General features: G+C 39.6%; 1 protein-coding gene across 3 annotated transcripts in view; it reads left to right on the top strand.

The window, feature by feature from the left end:
* LAMA2 (laminin subunit alpha 2) overlaps positions 1–23,737 on the top strand; it is a 476,685-nt gene that overhangs the window by 369,769 nt on the left and 83,179 nt on the right. For all 3 annotated transcript variants that reach the window (XM_075126729.1, XM_075126730.1, XM_048844580.2), the window contains 6 exons: positions 608–750; positions 1,282–1,380; positions 11,468–11,579; positions 18,703–18,865; positions 20,359–20,569; positions 22,207–22,323. In XM_075126729.1, the coding sequence (XP_074982830.1) occupies positions 608–750; positions 1,282–1,380; positions 11,468–11,579; positions 18,703–18,865; positions 20,359–20,569; positions 22,207–22,323 (845 nt within the window). The remainder of the gene's footprint in view (positions 1–607; positions 751–1,281; positions 1,381–11,467; positions 11,580–18,702; positions 18,866–20,358; positions 20,570–22,206; positions 22,324–23,737) is intronic.

Raw genomic sequence — 23,737 nt, forward strand, 5'->3', positions numbered from 1 at the left:
GTCAAATAAATTATAATCTGAATAATGAAATGAAGTAGAGGAAAGCACTAAATAAGGGGAAGTGATCAGCATTTTCATACTGACCTTTTTGCGATCTGCATTACAGTTTAACTTGCTTGGCCGTGCTGCTATGTGTGGTGTGACTATAAAGTGCATAAATGACATGAATACAAGAGGTTTGCATCTATTCAAATACATGGCAGGACAATCCATAGTTCTTTTTTTTTAGTGCTCTTTAGATTGCTGAATTATCTGCCTGCTTTCTCCAGACTTCCTCTAAATTGCTCACCTAAATTAGGATTTTGTACAGGCTAGTCTATAACGTTTAATGTTAATTTTTTCCCTCTTTATCCCAGGTAAGTCTACTAATTTAGCTCTATTGGTTTTATATCATACTGTCCCATTATCAAGTTCTAGGCAATATTCCCTACCTATTGTTTCCATGTTTTTTTCTAGTTCCATACATTTGTTGGGTTTAATTATCTGAGATTGGTGGCATTATCTTTCACAGAATTGTAAGTGTGCTGTAAAAGATTTTTGGCTCAAACATCTGCCTTAAATGCTTAGCAGGAATAAATATGCTTTACTATCACTGTCCTTCCCACAGTTTGTGATGATGAGTGCATAGGACTCCTTCTAAGTGACTTGGATCGACTAAACCAGATGACTTTGAGTGTCAACCTCAGTGGCCCGTTGCCTCCTCCATATAAAATGCTGTATGGTTTTGAGAACACGACAGAGGAATTAAAGGTATATGCACAGCACACCTACATCAATCCAAGGATTCAGTACAGACACCTATATATTTGCCTGTACACATAACCACAGCTAGAAGTAGGAAAAAAGACAAATGAAAGGTTTAATTACTTCAAACTTGTCACAGTTGGTAAATAGTTATTACAATTATGTATTTTGACTCATGATAATAAGTAAATCATGCAGTGGTAATTTGTTTGTTCACTTGGATGGAAGGAAATATATGGCAGGCACAGAGAAAATGAAATGAAAGTCTAGTAAAAATAAATATTCTTGTTAACAGTCCGTAGATCAGTTACATTGTAGTCAGTGCACTGTATACTCTATCACATGCATATATTTTATATCCTATATTAAAAGATTTAAAGCTGTCAGGACCTCTGAGTAAACAGGTTTGGATGGGTGTGACATTAGTCATTAGTGTCAAAAAAGGAGATACATCTGCACTGAGAAGAAAGCTTTGATGTTTCTTCCCTCCATTATTTCTGAAGACCTGAAATCCATGAAATGGATTTTTTTCCCCAGCATTTGCTATCACCTCAGCGAGCACCAGAGAGACTCCTTCAGTTGGCACAAAAAAACCTGGATACCCTCGTGACAGAGATGGACGAGTTACTGACAAGGGTAAGTCTGTAGCATTCTGAGGTAAAGCTAGGGGTTAGCTTAAAGGGATGCTTCTAAGTGACAGACAAAATTCTTTTTGAAGATGAATTAAATGTGAATGAATGGCTGAATTATAAATCACCTTTCACTCCCAAAGTGCCAGTTTCAAATCACTCCCCACGCCTCCCTGACATCCTCTTTTTTGGGGGGCCAGTATGTTCAGATGTGTTCTTTTCACATAAACATATAATGTAAGCAGAAGCAGGTACTCAGCATTCAAGAATGAACAGATTTGAAAAAGATAGTGCTAAAGGAAAGAGAGCCATTATTGTGGCAAATATGAACAAGTCTCAAAAGGGTTGCTGCTAGGAGTTATTTTACAAAACCAACAGTGGCTAAGCCTCCAGATTACCACAGTGACTCCTGTGGCTGGAGCCCATTTTTGGGTAACAGAGGCCTTCAGCAAGTGAGTCAGATTTCTGTCATTTCCCCCTGCACTGAAGTGTTGCCTCTTGAACAGTCTTGGGGTTTCTGCATTAGTAGAATCATGTAACACGTAACCCACATAATAAATGGAAGGAAGGGGAGGTTGATGATAATGAATATAAATCAGAACTTAGGAATTGTAAGAAATTGATAAGGGACGCAAAGGGAAGGGACAAAAGGAGAAATCTATGGCCAGCAGAGTTAGGGACAATAAGAAGGAGTTTTTAAAATATATTAGGCACAAAAGGAATCCTGACAATGGAATTTGGTCCATTACTAGATGGAAATGGTAGAATTATCTATCATAATCCAGAAATGGAGAAATGTTCAATAAATATTTCAGTTATGTATTTGGGGGGAAGAGAGATGATATAGTCTTATTGTGATGATAACATTCTTCCCATTCCACTAGTATCTCTGGAGGATATTAAACAGATTATACTAAAGTTAGATATTTTTAAAGCAGCAGGTCCAGATAACTTGCATCCAAGAGTTTTAAAAGAACAGACAGAATTTTTCACTGGACCTTTAATGTTGATTTTCAATAAGTCTTGGAGCACTGGGGAAATTCTGCAATACTGGAAGAAAGCTAATGTTGTGCCAATTTTTAAAAAGGGTAAATGGGATGACATGGGTAATTATAGGCTCGTCAGCTTGATATCAATCCTAGACAAGATAATGGAGCGGCTCATATGGGATTCACTTAATAAAGAATTAAAGGAGGATAATGTAATTAATGCAAATCAACATGAATTCATGAAAAACAGTTCCAGTTCAAACTTACCTGATATCTTTTTTTGATGAGATCACAAGTTTGATTGATAAAGATAATAGTGTTGACGTAATATCCTTAGACTTTTGTAAGGCATTTGAACTGGTACTGCATAACATTTTGATTAAAAAACTAGAATGATATAAAATTAACATGGTACACAGCAGATGGATTCAAAATAATGACTGGAAGATAGTTAATGTAACGCCAATATTTAAAAAGGGCTCTAGAGGTGATCCTGGCAATTACAGACCGGTAAGTCTAACATCAGTACTGGGCAAATTAGTTGAAACAATAGTAAAGAATAAAATTGTCAGGCACATAGAAGAACATAAATTGTTGCCCAAAAGTCAACATGGTTTCTGTAAAAGGAGATCATGTCTTACTAACCTATTAGAGTTCTTTGAAGGGGTCAACAAACATGTGGACAAGGGGGATCCAGTGGACATAGTGTACTTAGATTTCCAGAAAGCCTTTGACAAGGTCCCTCACCAAAGGCTCTTACATAAATTAAAAAGAAAAGGAGTACTTGTGGCACCTTAGAGACTAACCAATTTATTTGAGCATGAGCATGAGCTGTAGCTCACGAAAGCTCATGCTCAAATAAATTGGTTAGTCTCTAAGGTGCCACAAGTACTCCTTTTCTTTTTGCGAATACAGACTAACACGGCTGTTCCTCTGAAACCTTACATAAATTAAGTTGTCATGGGATAAGAGGGAAGATCCTTTCATGGATTGAGAACTGGTTAAAAGACAGGGAACAAAGGGTAGGAATAAATGGTAAATTTTCAGAATGGAGAGGGGTAACTAGTGGTGTTCCCCCAAGGATCAGTCCTAGGACCAATCCTATTCAACCTATTCATAAATGATCTGGAGAAAGGAGTGAACAGTGAAGTGGCAAAGTTTGCAGATGATACTAAACTGCTCAAGATAGTTAAGACCAAAGCAGAATGTGAAGAACTTCAAAAAGATCTCACAAAACTAAATGATTGGGCAACAAAATGGCAAATGAAATTTAATGTGGATAAATGTAAAGTAATGCACATGGGATAAAATAACCCCAGTTATACATACAATATGGTGGGGGCTAATTTAGCTACAACAAATCAGGAGAAAGATCTTGGATTCATCGTGGATAGTTCTCTGAAGATGTCCACGCAGTGTGCAGTGGCAGTCAAAAAAGCAAACAGGATGTTAGGAATCATTTAAAAAGGGATAGAGAATAAGACAGAGAATATCTTATTGCCCTTATATAAATCCATGGTACACCCACATCTTGAATACTGCGTACAGATGTGGTCCCCTCATCTCAAAAAAGATATACTGGCATTAGAAAAGGTTCAGAAAAGGGCAACTAAAATGATTCGGGGTTTGGAACGGGTCCCATATGAGGAGAGATTAAAGAGGCTAGGACTTTTCAGCGTGGAAAAGAGAAGACTAAGGGAGGATATGATAGAGGTATATAAAATCATGAGTGGTGTGTAGAAAGTGAATAAGGAAAAGTAATTTACTTGTTCCATAATATAAGAACTAGGGGCCACCAAATGAAATTAATGGGCAGCAGGTTTAAAACAAATAAAAGGAAGTTCTTCACACAGCACACAGTCAACCTGTTGAACTCCTTGCCTGAGGAGGTTGTGAAGGCTAGGACTATAACAGGGTTTAAAAGAGAACTGGATAAATTCATGGAGGCAAAGTCCATTAATGGCTATTAGCCAGGATGGGTAAGGAATGGTGTCCCTAGCCTCTGTTTGTCAGAGGGTGGATATGGATGGCAGGAGAGAGATCACTGATCATTATACTGGCCACTGTCGGTAGACAGGATACTGGGCTGGATGAAACTTTGGTCTGACCCAGTATGGCCATTCTTATGTTCTTATGACAGGTGTCCAGGTATAATTGTAAATGGGGAATCATCATCAAGCTTGTGTGGGGTCCTGTGAGGATCAGTTCTGGGCCATACAGTATTTAACATTTTTATCAGTGACTTGGAAGAAAACATAAAATCATCATTGATAACATTTGAAGATGACACAAAAGTTGGGGGATTGTTAAATAATGAAGAGAGTAGGTCACTGATTCACAGCGATCTGGATCACTTTGTATTATGGGGTGCAAGCAAAAATATGTGTTTTAATATGGCTAAATGTATACATCTAGGGATAAAGAGTGTAGGCCATACTTACAGCATGGGGGACTGTATCATGGGAAGCAGTGACTCTGAGAAAGACATGGTGGTTGTGGTGGAGCTGAACATGAGCTCCCAGTGTGACACAGTAGCCAAAAAAACTAACACGATCAGGAGATTCATAAAGAGGAGAATTTCGAGTAGCAGTAAAGAAGTTATTTTACTTCTGTATTTGGCACTAGCATGACCACTGTTGGAAGTGTATAGGTTTGATTACAGTCTATAAGCACCTACATGGAGAACAAATATGTAATATTGGGCTCATCGGTCTAGCAAAGAAAGGCATAACATGATCCAAGGGCTTGGAAGTTGAAACTAGACAAATGCAGACAGGAAATAAGGTGCACATTTTAAATGGGAGCAATTAACCATTGGAAGAAGTTACCAAGGGTTACTGTGATGGAATCTCCATCAGTGACAATTTTAAAATTAAGATTGGATGTTTTTCTAAAAGATCTGCTCTAGGAATTATTTTGGGGAAGTTCTACGGCCTGTGTTATACAGGAGGTCAGACTATCTGATCACAGTGGTCCCTTTTCGGCTCGGAGTCCATGAGTCCCTTTTCAGAGTCGTGTTAGTCTGTATCAGCAAAAACAATGAGGAGTCCTTGTGGCACCTTAGAAACTAACAAATTTATTTGGGCATAAGCTTTCGTGGGCTATAACCCACTTCATCAGATTCATGGAGTGGAAAATACAGTAGGCAGGTATAAATACATGTAATATATGCCATCATGTGCCAGCAATGCCCCTCTGCCGTGTACATTGGACAAATTGAACAGTCTCAACGCAAACGAATAAATGTACACAAATCAGACATCAAGAATTGTAACATTCAAAAAACATTTAAAAACCAGTAGGATAGCACTTCAATCTCCCTGGACACTCAATAACTGACTTAAAAGTGGCAATTCTTCAACAAAAAAACTTCAGAACCAGACTTCAACAAGAAACTGCGGAACTGGAATTAATTTGCAAACTTGACACCATCAAATTAGGCCTGAATAAAGACTGGCAGTGGCTGGGTCACTACAAAAAATAATTTTCCCTCTGTTGATACTCACCCCTTCTTGTCAAATATTGGAAATGGCCACATCCACCCTAATTGAATTGGCATCGTTAGCACTGATTCCCCACTCTGTAAGGCAACTCCCAGTTATTCATGTGTTGTGTATTTATACCTGCCTACTGTATTTTCCACTCCATGCATCTGATGAAGTGGGTTATAGCTCACAAAAGCTTATGCCCAAATAAATGTGTTAGTTTCTAAGGTGCCACAAAGACTCCTCATTTTTTATCAGTCCCTCAAAAGCATAGTTTTCTCTTTCAAATCCCCTGGGCCTGAATATTTCAGAGAAATAATAAACATGTGTTTGTAGGATTGCCTCTCACACACGGGTACCACAGGTTCACTCAGCATTTGTGATGGAGTTGCAAAGTGCCCAGGAGGTCTCAGACATATTATAGAAAAAGTTTTGCAATTTCTGCATTTTGGTTTTTCCTGTTTTAAATAGACAAATGATCTGTTTGTTGTGGTAGTTCATTTCTCATTTGGTTGTACAACAGTGGTTCTCAATTTACCATTGTGGGCCACATATGCAGCTCTCTATGTCTCATGTGGACTGCATCCACACAATATATATATATATACTACTTGTATGGCCCTCAGGATGTCACATGGGCTGCAGCTGTGTGCTGATTGGGCTGCAAGCAGGCTGTAGGTTGAGAACCACTGCTATACAGCACTGTGAGTTGTTTCAGTTTCCACTTAAGAATTGCACAGCAAGACAGAGAAATTTCTGATTTAAAATCAAATCTAGTTATCACAAAGAGTCAATCAGTGGGGCTATCAAAATGGCAATGGCATTTACAGCGATAAATCAAATAATTTTTAAAACACTTTTTTATTTTGGGGAGCTGAGGATCTCTGGATGTCAATTCTATGTGCTAGTTATTCCTTTTATTAGGAAAGCTTTTATTTCAGATTAGAGCTTCAGTGCAGAGATTGGAATATTGTTAGGTCATCAGAGAGAGAGTCTGAAAGGAAAAGAATATAAAGTGTGCCACCTAATGGTCGAGAACTCTAAGAAGGGGAATTGATATCAGAAGTGCTGAAGTTCCAAGTATTTGATGGAACATTAATATATAGGACTGGCAGACCTGGAGAGACGATATTCAGCAAAGTAGTTGAATTGCTGCTCTGGACATTAATTAACACACACAGATGACACTGAGAGTTGTATTGCTAACATCAGCTGCTGAGTATTCCCCTGAAATTTTAAAAGTTCCATGTAATTTTAGACTCCTTCCCTAAAGAGAGTCCTGTGTTGTAGTTTTAAGCCACTTTAAGATAGTGGTTTTGGCTATTGCCTGTGTACATTTTATATAAGTATATTATTTTGTAAATCCCTTCAGAATTACAGTGTGTGTGTTTGTGTGTGTGTGTGCACATGTGTGCATGTGCCTGAAGAGAGGGAGTGTGTGTGTACTCCAAATAGTAATGTAAAGCAGGCTCATTCATTATCTCTTTATTTTCATCTTTTAATACAAATTATAAGGTCTTAGGCATCACAGACCTTAAATAGAAGAGGACTCTTATAACTGCAAGCAGGGGAAATGATATTTTCTAGATTAGGGGTTCATGAAGAAAATTGCCATACATTTAATGTAAAGGTCAGGAGAACACAGTATTTAACCTTCTGCAACCCCTTCATTGTGTTTGGTCAGTCAGAACAACTTCTCATCCACTCTTTCCTCCCCTCCAGAGTGGCTGCCATCCTCCTATCTCTCCCTGCTGTCTTCTCCTCCATCCATACTCCCTCATTCATCTACATTCATATTCATTGCCAATTCATTCACCTTCACATTCACACCTCATTAGCTTGCAGGTGCTTGCTTCATTCTTCCCTTTCCATCAGCTCATTTTTTTCTCCCCTTCAGGCTTTCCATTTAACTTTATTCTCCCTCACTCACATTTCCATTCACTCATTTCTTACAGTCCACCCTCATGGAGGGCTTGGCTACACTTGTGAGTTACAGCACAGTAAAGGAGCCCTGGGTGCACTAGCTCACTACCCATCCACACTGGAAAGGCACGTAGAGCACTCTGACTCCGCAGCTACAGCGCTGCTGGTATTCCACCTCGGTAAGTGGAATAATGTTTGCTTCACCCTCGCTGGAGCACCGCGGCGCCAGTGTGAACGAGGTGTTGCTTTACTGCGCTCTGATCAGCCTCCGGAAATGTCCCATAATCCCCTTAAATCAAGTGGCCACTCTTGTCATTGTTTGGAATTGGCTGCAGGAATGCGGAAATGCCCTTTGAAAGCTCCGTTTCTGAGAGCCGGCTGCTTATCTGCTCCGAGACAAAGCAACCATTACTGTGGAATGCTATGTGTGAGAGAGGGGGCTAAGGGGTGTCTGTTGCTGTCTGAATTTACAAGACAGCATACTGACATGCTCTCAGCCCCCCAAAAACCCACTCTCTCTCCCCCCACATACACACAACATACTCCCTGTCACTCTCCACCCCACCCCACCCCCCATTTGAAAAACACATTGCAGCTACTTGCATGCTGGGATAGCTGCCCATAATGCACCGCTCCCAATGCCACTGCAAGTGCCGCAAATGTGGCTGCGCCAGTGTGCTTGCAGCTGTCAGTGTGGACAGACGGCAGCGCTTTCCCTACTGCGCTCTCCGAAGGCGGGTTGAACTCAAAGTGCTCTACATCGGCAAGCGTAGCCATGCCCTGAGACTAAGGTGGTGTATTGGGGACTGCAACTGTAAGGGCTGAGCTTCCCAGAGAGAGTCAGAAAACCTCTTCACCCACACCTTACCCTGCAAATCAGGACGTCCCTATATCCATCCATGACAGCCGCGACGACTAAGAAAACCCCGTTGCTGGATCTGGAAAAGTAGGTGGCCGAGGCAACGTTGGCTGTAGATAGCAGGAGGTACTTGAAGGGGGGCCAAACCCTGCCTCTGTGCAGCCCACCTGAATTAGCCAAATATATGTCTGCGTTGCATGTTCACTCCACCTAAAGCATGTGTTCGGTAGAAGCTCTTGGTAGAGCTATTCCCCTGGTGGCATGCAGCGGATGGAAGCAGCACCATAGTATGAGTCCCTTCAGTCAGAGCAGATGGTATTAGGAGATTCTATTGCACAGAGGGAGAAGTAGGGCTGAGGGCTGAGGGTAATATTTGTGTGGATTTCAGATTTGGCAGAAAGGGATCCAAATGCAGTGGAGAATAAAGATTATATCTGTATGGATGTGTGCCACCTGTGAACCCTAGCCACACAAGATACTTAAAAACATTCCCTCTTCCTGAATTTCCCTGGGATAGATCCTTGTTATCCCAAAGGGTTTACCTTGTGTCTAAAATTCTGTAACTTTTGAAGCCCCCGCAACCCTGTTTAAAAACTCATTCATGGATGTCACTCTACCACCTTCCTCTAGTTCTTATCTGGCTGGCTTTGGTAGTTTCTCAGAAAGGAGTTTGAGATGTAACTTTCAATATTAGCAGTGTTTTCTTCAGTTGAAGCCTGCCCCGTAGATATGGGGAATTCTAATGAACTCAATACATGGCAAATAGTTGGCACTTTACTAACAAAGAGTGACCCCTGATTGTCTATGTTATGGTGAGACAGCGTCTGAGTGATGCTATCGGTTATTTAATTTGGTTTGTAGAGTTGAAGTTAGTCCAAAAAAGAGAAAAATTAAAGTGAAAAATTTATTTTCCAGTAGAGCAAATTATGGTTGAATACAAGAAGCATTCAGTGGAGCTGAATGCATTTAAAGAGTTAAGGGAATGGTCACAGAGGGGAAATGGAAACTGTTCAAAGACAGATTAATTTGCGCCAAAATATAATACATGGCATACAGCCATAAATAGTGAGAGTTAAAAAAGGCCAATCTGAATTAATGTGAATGTGAAAAAAGTAATCAAGGATAAGAAAGGTATATGCAAGTTATAAAACATCATTTGTAGTGAAGGACAAGAATATTATAGAACAAAGTGAAGTGCATGTAAAACATTCTAGGAAAATCAAAGGCAGAGAATAAAAGGATGATTGCAGAAGATGTGACGATAAATAATAGGACAATTCTCAAATACATGAGGAACAAAATGACATCAGAAATGCCATCCTGGATTAGACCAGTGGTCCATCAACACCAGGTACATCCACCAATCACCTGTACTGGATGCCCTGTATAATTTACCCAGCAAGTTCTGCCTCTGAGGCACATTTTAAAGGTTTGATCATCCAGTAACACAGGCATAACTTGCATAGAAGTGACGAGCCCATGTTCTTTTAATGGTCAGTGTAAGACTGATGCTTCTACTCACCTCAACCATTTTTAATGTAAATTACCTATGTTGTAATTACTGTGAAGCAGGTCAGTATAATAGACCAAAATCATCCATGGATTTTATTTCAAGGACAAGTTTGGCCATTTATGCTTTAAGTACTATACATTATTGTACTTCTTGGATTTTTAAAGCCATTTCTGTGCAGTAACAAGTATTCAGTTTTCCTGAGCAGATTTAGGGATTGGGCAAGATCTAGTGTGATAAGTAAGGATTCACACACAGCCAGCTTGGACAAGACTCAGAGTTTTAAAGTGTCATTAATTTCCCTGGACTAGATTATTGCAATGCTTGTTCATAACTGAGAACAGGATTTGCATAGCTGTAGCCAGATAAAATGTAAGCTTGCTCCAGGTCATGTAGATCTTTCAACCCTTTCCCAGGAACTGGAGAGAGCATGATGCCCTGTTGCCTGGGATGTTCCTTCTGGGCAATCACATTCCTACACAAACAGCTTATTTTCCTCCATGAAATAGTGTTTGCACTCAGTATATGAAATGTTTGCAAGAAATGGTCAGATATCGTATGATGAATGTAGGTGTATTATAAATAGGGATTTTTGAATTTAAAAATAAATATGAATGTATTTGGATGTTTTTTTTTCTGACTAGTGCTTTGTCAGACTTGTGTTTGATGTTCATCTCCATCCTGATCTGTTGTGATTCATTAAAACTATAAATCATGAAGGTGGTCGTAGTCAAAACTGTATTGATCACTTGAAAATGTTATATACAAAAGATTTTAAGTAAAATGAATGAAAGAGTAATTCTTCTTCCTTTTCTTTCTCTTTTTCTTTCTTCCTCCAGTTAATTAATGTATTGATTTAAAATTCTACTAACTTACTGAGACAGGCCATGTCTTCTTCAAAAACACCTCAGGGGAGGTACCAGATAGGGAGTGCTGTGTATACTGCACTCTGTCATCAGGAAATCAATCACATAGTGAAACTAGTGGAAGTACGCCCTGAAATATCCATTAAAAGCTTTTGAACAATATTCCTTTAAACACATTCAAAGAATGTTCTCAACTTGAGTCCCTTTGTGTGCTGTTCCACACAACTAGCATTTCCAAGAACCAAAAATAAAGCCCTCCAATTTCCATTTAATGGAAGAGGAAATAAAATGTAATTGTGTACTTGAGCAGTGTGTGTCATTTCTCGTACATCTGATCAATAATTCATCGATTTGCCTTTTGCTCGAGGAAAGATTTGCAAGTGGATTCAGCCAGTTGGAATATCTCCTGGTGCAGTCTTGTCATGTCCATTAATTATACTTTTCCTCAATTTGGATCACTAGGCTACCAAGGTGACGGCAGATGGAGAACAAACCGGGCAGGCTGCTGAGAGGAGTAATGACAGAGCCCAGTCTCTTGGACAGTTCATCAAGGACACGCTCCAGGCTGCAGAAGGTATTGGAAAAAGAAAACTATGGCAGTTGCTCCTCATGGAAATTGAAAGGAAGTAGGGAAAGAGACAATGAGAGAGAGGGAGAAAGAGAGAGCATTAGCTGGTAGACATCCTGTGATTTAAGAGTCAGGCTAAGGAACTCCAGCCAACTATCTGCAGACTTCTGTAATCAACAGGGTGCAGTTCATAACAACCGTTAGTGGATTGGTAATTGTAAGCACAGACGAGCAAGAAATTGGAAGTGTTCCTTCAGGAATGTTCCAGTTCTTGAAGAACAGCTATTATGATTACATAACTAATGGGTGCCTTCTGCTTAGCTGTTTATTTTGAAGGCAGTTAAAAAAAATTCATTTGGACGGAACAAAAAAGCCTCTTATAATTTTATCATTTCACTTGGTGCATTGAGGCTACATCTTAATTTCTCAGAATGACTTCAAAAATACATTACTACTTGCTGCTAATGAACATCTGCTGTTTGGAATTTGCAAGTGAGTCCTAGCCATGAATAGTGGCATTGAGCCAGTTCTTCTCCAAGAACTTGATTCTCTGCACCTACAAATGCAGTTGAGAATCATGAGCAGAAAGATAGCAGCCAGCTTTGGGAAGCAAAACCTAAATACTCTACAAAGCTATAAAATAAGAGAAAGGTAAACACACTTGAAAAACATGGCTTCTTATAATTAACTGCAGTTTAATTTGAGAAATATTGGGCTGCATTCAGCTCTCCTATTAGACTTTTACTACCCCTCATTGTTTTCAGTGGGGTTGCAGGGGTGTTACTTACAGCAGAATATAGCCTATCCATTTAAAAACAAATACTCATTTTTGTCACCAGACTATACTATAGATTAATTTTATATTGACTTTCATGACATGCATCCCAATGTGCTCCACCTGGTAGAACTCATCAGTTATTTAAAATATCTTTTGATCTTGCAACCCTGACATAAAACAAGTAAGTGTTAAAAAAACATGAAAAGAGCTGCAGTTTTCAAAGTGGATTTAAATAGAATGAGGCTGAGCTCCTTGCACTCAAGGTGGGTGAGGAAATATCTTTTATTGGCCCAACTTCTGTTGGTGAAAGAGACAAGCTTGTCTCTTTCACCAACTGAGGTTGGTCCGATAAAAGATATTTCCTCACCTGCCTTGTGTCCCTAATATCCTGGGACCAACATGGCTACAAAAGTGAAGACTCCTTGCTCTCAGACAAAAGTGAGTTTGAAGGATGACAAGCCAAACCTGTTGCTCCACAAAGTTTGTGTCCAATGTTTGGAACCACCACAGAAGATGCTTCCAGCAGGTTTCCAGGGAAAACTGGTAACATAGAATTAAAAAGTTTCAGAGTAGCAGCCGTGTTAGTCTGAAAAGGAGTACTTGAAGCACCTTACAGACTAACAAATTTATTTGAGCATAAGCTTTCACGAGCTACAGCTCACTTCATCAAATCCATTCCAATGAAGTGAGCTGTAGCTCACGAAAACTTATGCTCAAATAAATGTGTTCGTCTCTAAGGTGCCACAAGTACTCCTTTTCTTTTTGCGAATACAGACTAACACGGCTGCTACTCTGAAACCTGTCATTATGCAAGGCACTGAATTTAGCCATATGGAGTGGAAATCTATCAACTTTATGAAAAAACTCATACAGATACAGACAGACATCATCTCCCTTTCCAAATGCAAACAGATGGACATCATACCAAAAAGGACCGAAGGTAAAAAATCCATTACAATCTATATACGACACAGACTATGCTGACAGGTTGTGCCACATGCTCTCAAAGAAACTGCGGAATCACCTGATCAACATCCTGTACAGCAAACAGGGAAAGATTAAGTATGAGCTCTCAAAACTGGATACTCTCATAAAATACCAACCTTCCACACAAACTTCCTCGTGGCTGGACTTTACAAAAACTAGACAAGCCATTTACAACACAGACTTTACTTCTCTACAAAAGAAAAAGGACACTAAACTATCTAAACTACTGCATGCCACAAGGGGCCACAACAGTGGTTCCCTTAACCCACCCAGCAATATTGTTAATCTATCCACTTATACTCTTCGCCCAGCAGAAGAATCTGTCCTATTTCAGGGCCTCTCTTTCTGCCCCTCCACCCCCATGAACATGATACAGTTCTGTGGTGACCGAAAATCCTATCTTCGATGTCTCTGACTCAAGGAATATTTCCAACACACCTCTGAACAGCATACTAACCCCTAGAGACCTTCCTACCAACACAAAAAGAACGATTCTGGGTGGACTCCTCCTGAAGTCCTGAAGGTCGAAACAACAGACTGGACTTCTACATAGAGTGCTTCCGCTGACGTGCACGGGCTGAAATTGTGGAAAAGCAGCATCACTTGCCCCATAACCTCAGCCATGCGGAACGCAATGCCATCCACAGCCTCAGAAACAACTCTGACATCATAATCAAAAAGGCTGACAAAGGAGGGGCTGTCGTCATCATGAATAGGTCGGAATATGAACAAGAGGCTGGTAGGCAGCTCTCCAACACCACTTTCTACAGGCCATTAGCCTCTGATCCCACTGAGGAATGCATCCGATGAAGTGAGCTGTAGTTCACGAAACCTTATGCTCAAATAATTTTTTTAGTCTCTAAGGTGCCACAAGTACTCCTTTTCTTTTTATAGAATTAGAAGATTTTGATGGGGTTGAAGCAAATACACATAATATCTTAGAAGTTTAGAGACTAATTTTAAAATCCATGTGTTTGACCAGTAGCCAAGTCAGTATTTTAAGAACAGATGAAAATGTGCTTCTGGCACCACTTTCATTATAAATCATCGCTTCTTTACCAGCCAATCGACATCCAGGGTTAACCAACATTGTGAATCACACTTAAGGGCAAGTTTTGCCCACAAGTACATCTATGCAAACCTGGCAGATGTTAGGTACTAAGGCCAGGATCCACAGAAGGACTTAGGTGTTCCAACTCTAAGCTTCACAATGCCTGATTTTATCCACCTAGGAAATTGCAGGAACAGCACTCTGATCCACAAAGCCTGAGTTGGGCACCTAGGCTTCCCATATAATTAATGAGGAGAAATAGGTGCCTTAGAATGTGATCCATAAAAGCCAGCATGTTAGGCAGGGAGCCACCTAAGCTAGCCAATGGGAGATATTGATGAGAGGGGTGTATCTTAAGTCCCACCCCTATCATAGAGTTGGCAACTAAGTCCAGACTGGCAGAGAGATGCCTGTCTCTGCTAGTCAGGGCTGTCCCTAGCAGGGTGTGGGGCCCAGGGCAGAAGTGTTGAATTCGTCACTTCTGGGACCGACCCGTCACTTCTGGGACTGACCGCACCGGCCAATCATACTAGCCAACGGTGCCCCCCAAAGTGCAGGACCCTGAACGGTCACCCCGATTCGCCATATCCAAGGGCTGCTAGTGATCCACAGCCGGGAACCTCTTTCCAGGAGTCAGACAGCTTAGGATCCTAAATTGTTTCTTGTGAGAATGATTGATGTGCCTGCCTCACTCCACACAAAACTGCTGCTGGTGGATAAATACCTGAAGAGCCGTTGGACCAGAGAAGGTGAGAGTGAGTGACTCTTTAGCCTGGCAGCTAGCGTATCCATCTGTGAGCCTTTTAAAATCCTTTCTCCCTATCGAGCAGAGGGGGGAATGGAACAAGGGTCTCCCATATCCCTAACTACTGGGCTAAAAGTTATAAGATGGGGACCCCCACCCAGAGTTTTGAATGGTACTTGGTCAGACTGGGTCTCACATGCATGTTAAGTGCCTGAACACCTGTTTTCCTTCAGTTTGTGGCTCTCTCTGGGGCTTAGGTGGGAGGTAAGTGCCAGGACACCTCGAGGAAAGCAGCAGTGCACATGCCCAAAGGCAGAAACCGAGGCTCCAAGGGAAGTTCTACTGCAAAAAAGTAGGCACCAAGTGAGTTTGGGCACCTAGAGGGGTAGGCAGCAGCTGAGCGGGAGTTTTGCGGATTTCAGTGGAGCCTAAGTCTGACGGTTAGGTGCCTAATTACCTCCATGGAGCTGCGCTTAAATGTCTGATCTCATGAAGTTCTCACAACCTTGAAGATTCCTGATTGACTATTGAGGAGTTAGCAGTAACTTTCCTCTAAGGGGAACATTCCATTATGGCAGGGTGCTCTCTTAACAAAAGCATTCATATAAACAAAACAGGCAGAGGATAATAACTAGGAATAAAACACTGCAATGATTCTATTAAGTAAATATGTACTGTTGCAGACTTATGGCAGGATAGTTCAAGAAGTGCTTTGTTTTCTTTCATAGTTTTGACCCATCCTACTGACAAGATGCTACCTGTCTGCCTCAAGTGAAATTCCCATTTCTATGTATTGATTTATACAAAGAGAGTTCATGAACTGGCATTTATACAAAGCCTTACTACCATGTGCACCAGCAGACACTCACCTTGTCTGGCATGAGAACAGAACGTTTGTCAGATAACTCAAAATATTTAATACATAAAATATATGCTTAAGTAGGAAAAGTACATATTCTGTCTAATGTAATATTGTCTGTTGTGATAGTGATAAATATAGAATATATGGCTTTTGCTGTTTATCTTTCCTTCATCTGCACTATGTTCACTAACTGGACTACTTCTTGCTTTCCAAGCCTGTGAGTAGTTATACACAACCATCTTTAAAACCCACAACAAAATGTGCCAGTAAAATGTTTTTTTTTCTCCTCAAATTTTGAATTTCCCCAAAATACACTTATTGGAGTTCATAGACGGAATATCCAGCCCCAGAGCAGTAGCATCATTATAGTCTGATAACTTGCAACTCAGCATGACTAGGATGTGCATATTGTCTTCTTTACAGTTGGATAAACAGCATTTGTTTCTAGGTGTGAGATATAACTTATGTCCAGTAATTTCTATTTTAGGTAAATCTTAGTGAATTCCTAAATTATCTTTTTCTTTCCATTAAAAAAATTAAAATCAGGTGCCTATCCACATCCTTGGATGCCCTGAACATATTTTTAAAATAACAGTCCTTACAAGGAATAAGTAGCACAGCAAAGCCCATGCCTCCTCTCCTGCCCATCACATGCACCAACTTTAAATTAACCAGCCAGAAATTTAAAACAACAAAATATATACCATATCACCCCCAAATCCCATCCTTCCCTACAGACCTAGCAAATAAAGAATCTTTGCAGTATGCCCTAAAGTTCATATAATTGGTTATATGCTCAGACCTATACAGTTGGGCTAATAGCAACTAACGGGGCCTAGTCCTGCAGTGATCTCTGTGTGTGCATTCCCTTGTGCCTGCATGGAGTATCATTCAAGTCACTGAGGCTCCACATAGCTGGAAGGGTCTGCCCACGTAGCAGGGTTCTTTGCAGGATTAGGGCTTAAGGAATACAAAAAACAATGACACTTACATCACTAAAAATTCTCTGATGAATTGTGAAATAGCTTTTGATGCTTTTTTGTTAAAGGTGTAGGATTAAAATTTCAAAAGTGATTATGTCCCAGTTTCAACAGAGACTGAGGGTAGGTCTTCACTGCAATCCCAGGTATGACGGCAGCACAAGTAGACATACCCAAGCTAGCTTTGAAAGAGCTAACTCAAACAACAATATCACTGAAGCTGCAACAACATGGGCTAGCCACTAGAGTACAGACCCGAGGTCCTAGACAGGCTTGTACAGCCCTTGCTACTGCAGCTTCACTGCTATTGTTACTTTTAGATGAGAGCTAGCTAGGGTACGTCTGCCCATGTTGCAGTCACACCTCTGACTGCAGTGTAGACATATTCTAAGGCACTTTGCATTGAAAGTCAGTGGAACTTTTGCTCCAGAATGCCTAAATTATTTCTGAAAATGGGGCTTCTAAGCATCTAAGTCATATAGATGCTTTAGAAAATTTTATTCACAGTATATTCTGAATATACCATGGAGTGTTATGGCATAAATATTTTATCAGTACTAGAATGAGATGCCCTGCATAGTGGCTTTGGCATTTATGAGTAATTCAGCCATCTTGAACACATGCCCATAAACTTTTATACACACCACTGTGCAGTCTTTGCCTTTTTCCCCCCTTCTCTCCTTCTGTGTTTCTGTGTATAAACACATAAGCTTGCGCTCTCTTACCAGTGCTCATTTGCTCTCCATTTTCAGAGGAGGATCTCCATCATTTATTCTTCTTATCGTTAGTAAACTTGAATTTTAAAAACAGTAAACCGTCCTCTAAAACTCATTTACGTTTCACTTTTTCATTCCATTCTTGCCCCACCCCCTCACTCCCTGCTCAATGTCCCAAATTATAGATTCATAGATATTTAGGTCAGAAGGGACCATCATGATCATCTAGTCTGACCTCCTGCACAATGCAGGCCACAGAATTTCACCCATCACTCCTGCAAAAAACCTCACACCTATATCTGTGCTATTGAAGTCCTCAGATCGTAGTTTAAGGAGCAGAGAATCCTCCAGCAAGTGACCCGTGCCCCATGCTACAGAGGAAGGCGAAAAACCTCCAGGGCCTCTTCCAATCTGCCCTGGAGGAAAATTCCTTCCCGACCCCAAATATGGCGATCAGCTAAACCCTGAGCATATGCGCAAGATTCATCAGCCAGATACTACAGAAAATTCTTTCCTGGGTAACTCAGGAAATCACCTGACGTTTCCAGGGTTTGGTACCTATTTTCTATATATATTTCTTACTTTAGATATAAAGCTTCCTTACTTTAATTACTGTGCCTGAAAGTGAAATACAATAAAGGATTTGATGGAACATATAACATTTTCTTGTTTATTTGAGCATGAGCTTTCGTGAACTACAGCTCACTTCATCAGTGAAGTGATGTAGCTCACGAAAGCTCATGCTCAAATAAATTGGTTAGTCTCTAAGGTGCCACAAGTACTCCTTTTCTTTTTGCGAATACAGACTAACACGGCTGTTCCTCTGAAACCTGTCATTTTCTCGTTTGTTACTGATTGTTGGATTAACTGCCTTTTATATTTCACAGCAGGAATACCCATTGCAAATTGCATTTCCCTTGGTGATGGTGATGATGTGCGGATGCTGAAAGTCTCTGTGTCACTTTTATTTACTTATTTCCTATATGTGTGTTTTGCCCCCAAATCTGCAGCTGTAAATGAAAATGCTGTAAAACTGAATGAGACGCTCCGAATCCAAGACAAGACCCTGGAGAAAAGCCTTCAGGCTCTGCAGAGTGATATTGATAGAATGATGAGAGAACTGAGAAGAAGAAAGTTGAATGTGCAAGAAAGGGCAGCCCAAGATGAGTTAGAGTAAGTAGAAGGGCCACAAGCTTCAACCTCCCCTGAGCCCAATAAGATGAGTCTGATTAATATGATCGTAATCCATTCCGATGGGATTTCAAAAGTGGAGGTCACCGAAACATAAGAGAAAAGGATTCTGATATTTCATATCTATTTTGTAGCCCTTGGATTCCTGAAAGTGCTAACATTTGTGTAAAATTATCCACCAGCAAAGGCATTCAGAAGGATATGTTTTTCCATATTTGAAGTATTATAGGCCAAAAGGACTTTTGCCATTGACTTCAACAAAAAGTTGGGTTTTTTTAGCATTACCATAAAAAAGTTTTTCTGGAAATTGTCCAATCAGACTCTTTCTGGAGGTATTAAGTCATTCTATAAGGGAAAGGGGTTAAAAATGCTATCCTTAAAATGATGTATTTATACTTTTTAAAATTCATAGTTTTCAGGAAAAAAAGCCTGTTTGAAACATTTCCATTTTGAAGGGGATTACAACTCTTATGACTACTTTGAAGTAATTAATCATGTTTACTCTTTTATCAAATGATTTTGGACAGTCACTGGTTCTGGTTGGCTAATTTTCAGGATTTTGCCCAAGGACCCAAGTGACTAGGATCTCCCACTTCCCTGTGTTTGCCATGAAGTTCTACGTGCTAAGTAAGGAAGAAGACTGTTTTAATTGTTCCCTTTGAAGTCATCTTCTTGCTCCTATAGTCAATAGAACTTTACTTGCAGTTGTTGCTTTTCCCCCTTCTTATTTCAGTGTTTAAATTTGAATTCAGGTCTGTAATCCTATTCCTCCCAGTCCACATGAAGGGCACGTTACTGAACCTAATTAAAAAAAAAAATCCACCACTTTCTCACCAAAAACCCCAAAGTAAATAGCTACACATAAAGTTTTCCTACTCTCATGATTTTATGAAGAATTTTGTGATGGTTGATATTTTTCTTAAAGCGCCACCTCCTGTAATCGTGAGACTATGTCATAATCTCAGCTTTCATTTTAAAAAGTGTCTAACCCTCTAGAGGTTGTTTGTAACAAAGAAAAAGGGAACAGAATTAATTATTTCAAACTGACTCTCACAGCTTGTCTGAAGCTTTGCTTTGAGACAGCTTCAGATCAGGCATGTCCCCTCCATTCAAGGTAATGGACCACTTTGTGACACTTGTCACATTAATGTGGATGAGGGGATGCTTTTTGACAAGTGTAGTGATTCACAAAAACTCACTTCATCAGTCAGATAGCAAAAATGATAATATAAAAAAAGACTTCCCTGAAGACCATTTTCTAAATAAGGACTCAGGGCGAATTTAAAATTCCATAAGAAAATCTAATATGAACTTGTCCTTTTGTTTTACTAAATGTGTACTCTCTTCAAAGTTGTTTTCCACTTCTATTTCAAATGAATATTTCAGCTGTTATGGAATTAAAAATGATGAGATTACTGGGTGTGGTGAAGTTGAATTCTATGCCTGTTTTTTGTTTGTGTTGGTGGGAATTGCAGAAATGCAGAAGCCCTTTTGAACAAAGTGAAGAAATTATTTGGAGAGCCCACAGAGAAAAATGAGGAGCTCAAGAATGAGGTCAGGGACAAGATGGCAGATTACAAAAACAAGGTTGACGATGCTCGAGACCTGCTGAGAGAAGCCAGTAGTAAAATTAGGGAGGCCAATCGCTTATCTGCAATCAACCAAAGAAACATGACAGTGATAGAGGTTAGTGCTGATGATCAGGTACCCTTGATTTACCACCATCTTGAGTGTTAGACCAGAATCTGGAACTCTGACCCCTTTGGTTCACATGAACTTTTTACAACCAGCAGAATATATACATGCTGTGAAGAGCCCCTTCAATGAATGTTTTTTTCTCTCTTCATCATTCTTATTATTTCTTCTAAAAAGCAAATAGAACTCTAAGAAATTTCAGGTGAAGGATGCCCTGGATCCCTGTAGTGCATGTGGGGTGAAATTCATCCCAGTGCAAAGACCCACAAAAGTCCCTATGCAAAATTTAAACCCTGGGTTAAAGTTTTAGCAAGAGACCAATTAAAGTCTTCACTATCCTCTATTTGCATCTTGCAGCCTTGCACTTTCACCTTTATATCCCACCTCTAGAAAGAAATGAACTGGGTGTGTAGATGTTAAAGAGTAATAAATCAAAGTATATCTTGCGTAGTTAGTAGCTGTTATAAATGATCTCCTTGGTAGCAAGGGAGTCTGCTTCTGATTTAATTTTAATTGCAAAGACTTGAAAAGCACATTATACTTTTCATTAACAAGCATTTATCCAAGATAGAAAGAGCAGAGTCAAACATAAATGAAGATAAATGTTTCAAACTCTCGTTGCTCTCGATGTGCTTTTGCCTAATATACAGTGATGAGGTTAGAGTTCCAGGACCTGAGTTTTCATCAGAGGTTTGTGCGCTTGATTGATTTACAGATAGATGCTGTATTGTAAAGAAGTTAGAAAATATCAGCTGCTCTACATTTCTCTTCCAATGGGGTTAGAGCAGAGAAGATGGGGCGATTGTCTTTTATCTAGGTTCTTATGCACTCCCTAACACAATAGATGATACAATTAATAATAATAATTAATAAAGTAATAACAATTATCTGAATGCTGTGAAGAGTCCCCTCTACCAATGGTTTTGCTCTCTTCATCATTCTGAGATTTCCATCTTTTTTCCCTTTCTCTTAATTTGTGGCCATCATTGCACTTTCCTGTTTGCCTGAATGATGCAATTTTATGGCCTGCTGTCAATCTACTCTGTGATGCTTAATGGCTCTGTACATGATGTAGCTAGTACTTTGAACTAGAGACAAATGAGTGCCATCCCTCTTGTGCAATGTATGCAGTATCCACTAGTTGGAAACATGAAAGTCCCAAGGTTGCTTCACAAACTAATAAAGCAATGGTGTCAAAAAACCCAAACCCGACAAACTGGAAACTTTTATTAAATGTGGGATCAACAATTAAAAGCAAGAATGAAAATTAATATGAATACTTCAGGAATCTTCACAACATTTTGCTTTGGGCTAATTCACTGTCATACTTGGGGAAAATAACTCTATCAAAAGAAGAGAAAGGGTTGGGATTTCTGACTTTTCAAACTCATTCTACTCTAGTGCTATGGTGAGGCAGTTCTGTGGCGGGGCAATATAAAACTCAGATATTGACTATCTTTGCTACTGAGACATGCTGTATTTTTATTTTTTGCTCTAATATCTCTGAAGGTATCTGAAGTTTCATGTGGGGGGGCCCAGAAAAAAATGCAGGGGTATTGGAGTGCGTGGCCACTCCTGCTTTACCTTTGCTTAATTAATTTATTTCACTGTGTGGATTCAACCTATAGAAAAGGAAGCAAGCTGTAGAAAGTAGAAGACAAGAGGCCGAAAAAACACTAAAAGAAGGGAATGACATCTTGGATGAAGCCAGCCGTCTTGCAAATGAAATCAATTTAGCTGTGGAGGTGAGTGGTTTTGGTTTGGTTTGGTTTGGTTTTTGAGCGTAGGCACATTGAGGTAGCTAAATGGATAATTAAAGGAACACCTAATTAATCCAACCTTTATCAGTGTTGGAATATTTCAATTGGAAGCACTTGGCTTTCCATTGTTGTGTGTACAGCCTGGTTGTAAAGGATAAATTGGTATATAAACTGATCAAGGTTGACCCAATCTGATTGTATTACACACAAATGCATATATATGCATCCCTTACTTTTTACAGATGCTGTCTGCTTCTGTAAGTGTGGTATTAGGCATCTAGGTTTGAACAAAGGATTCTGGCCTTAGAATAGCAGGTGCAAGAAGTCCATAGGCAGTCCTACCCTTGGCTCTATTGTCTAGATGCACATGTACACACATAAAAAGAGCGTGGAAACACAAGAAAGAAAAGAAACATACGAAATTATTACATAAGGGCCTGTGGCTGCAGACCTTGGGGTAGGTAGATCAATGGGACTTGCGTACCTATCTCACTTGAATGCTTTTGAAAATCCCACCCTAAAACTTCTATAGACATGTGTTTGGGAGGACTAGTCACAAGAAGTGATTGAACGAATAAATTCTTCAGACCATTCCAGCCAATAAAACATTAGAACAAATCATGCCACCATATATTCTTCATATGCCATGAAGAAAAAATGCTTTCAGAAATATTTGAGAGTTTTAACTTTAACATCATTATTTTTGTATCAGTTTTAGGCTAGTTTAGCTATAACTTTATTTCTTTCATGCAGTTACTCCTGATTTTCACCAGTGTAAGCTAGAGAGGCCTTTAATGGAGAAAAATTAAAATAAATATATTTTAGAAACCTCTACAATAACTTGTCTATAATGCTATGATTTTACAGTTTGATACTTTAGTAATATACACTCCCTGATAATTTGCAAAATAGTTAATTTCAAAACAGCCACTGGTCCAAGAAATAATATTTCTGTCCTGCACCTCAAACAAATGTAATTTGGGGGAAAATTCCATATTTTTTTTTGGGGGGGTGGATTAGAAACTCTCTTGAGGTCATTTGTTTGGGGGAAAGTGATGGCTATTTCAAAAGTGTAGCCCTTAGTGATATGGATTAATAAGCAAAAGTGTAGGTGAGTCAGTCAAAGGTGCATGATAAATAGAATTTGTCATATGGCTTGGCAGTTTATCTCAGGGATATCACCACAGCATAGTATAAATATTTCTGCATCCATAATTTAGAAAATATCTCCCTAAGAGTGCATGTGTGTGAGTGTTGTGTATAAAGTGTGTTTTTATCTTTTCTCTTACATCATTAAGAAATAAGGAAGAACACCAAGTTCAAGACAGTCAAGTCTTCAATGGAATAGTGGCTTTTAAAATAGCCTAATTGTTCCCATGTTTCAACACTGATGTGTTTT

Source organism: Caretta caretta, chromosome 3, assembly GCF_965140235.1.
Source record: "Caretta caretta isolate rCarCar2 chromosome 3, rCarCar1.hap1, whole genome shotgun sequence".
Lineage (NCBI taxonomy): Eukaryota > Metazoa > Chordata > Testudines > Cheloniidae > Caretta > Caretta caretta.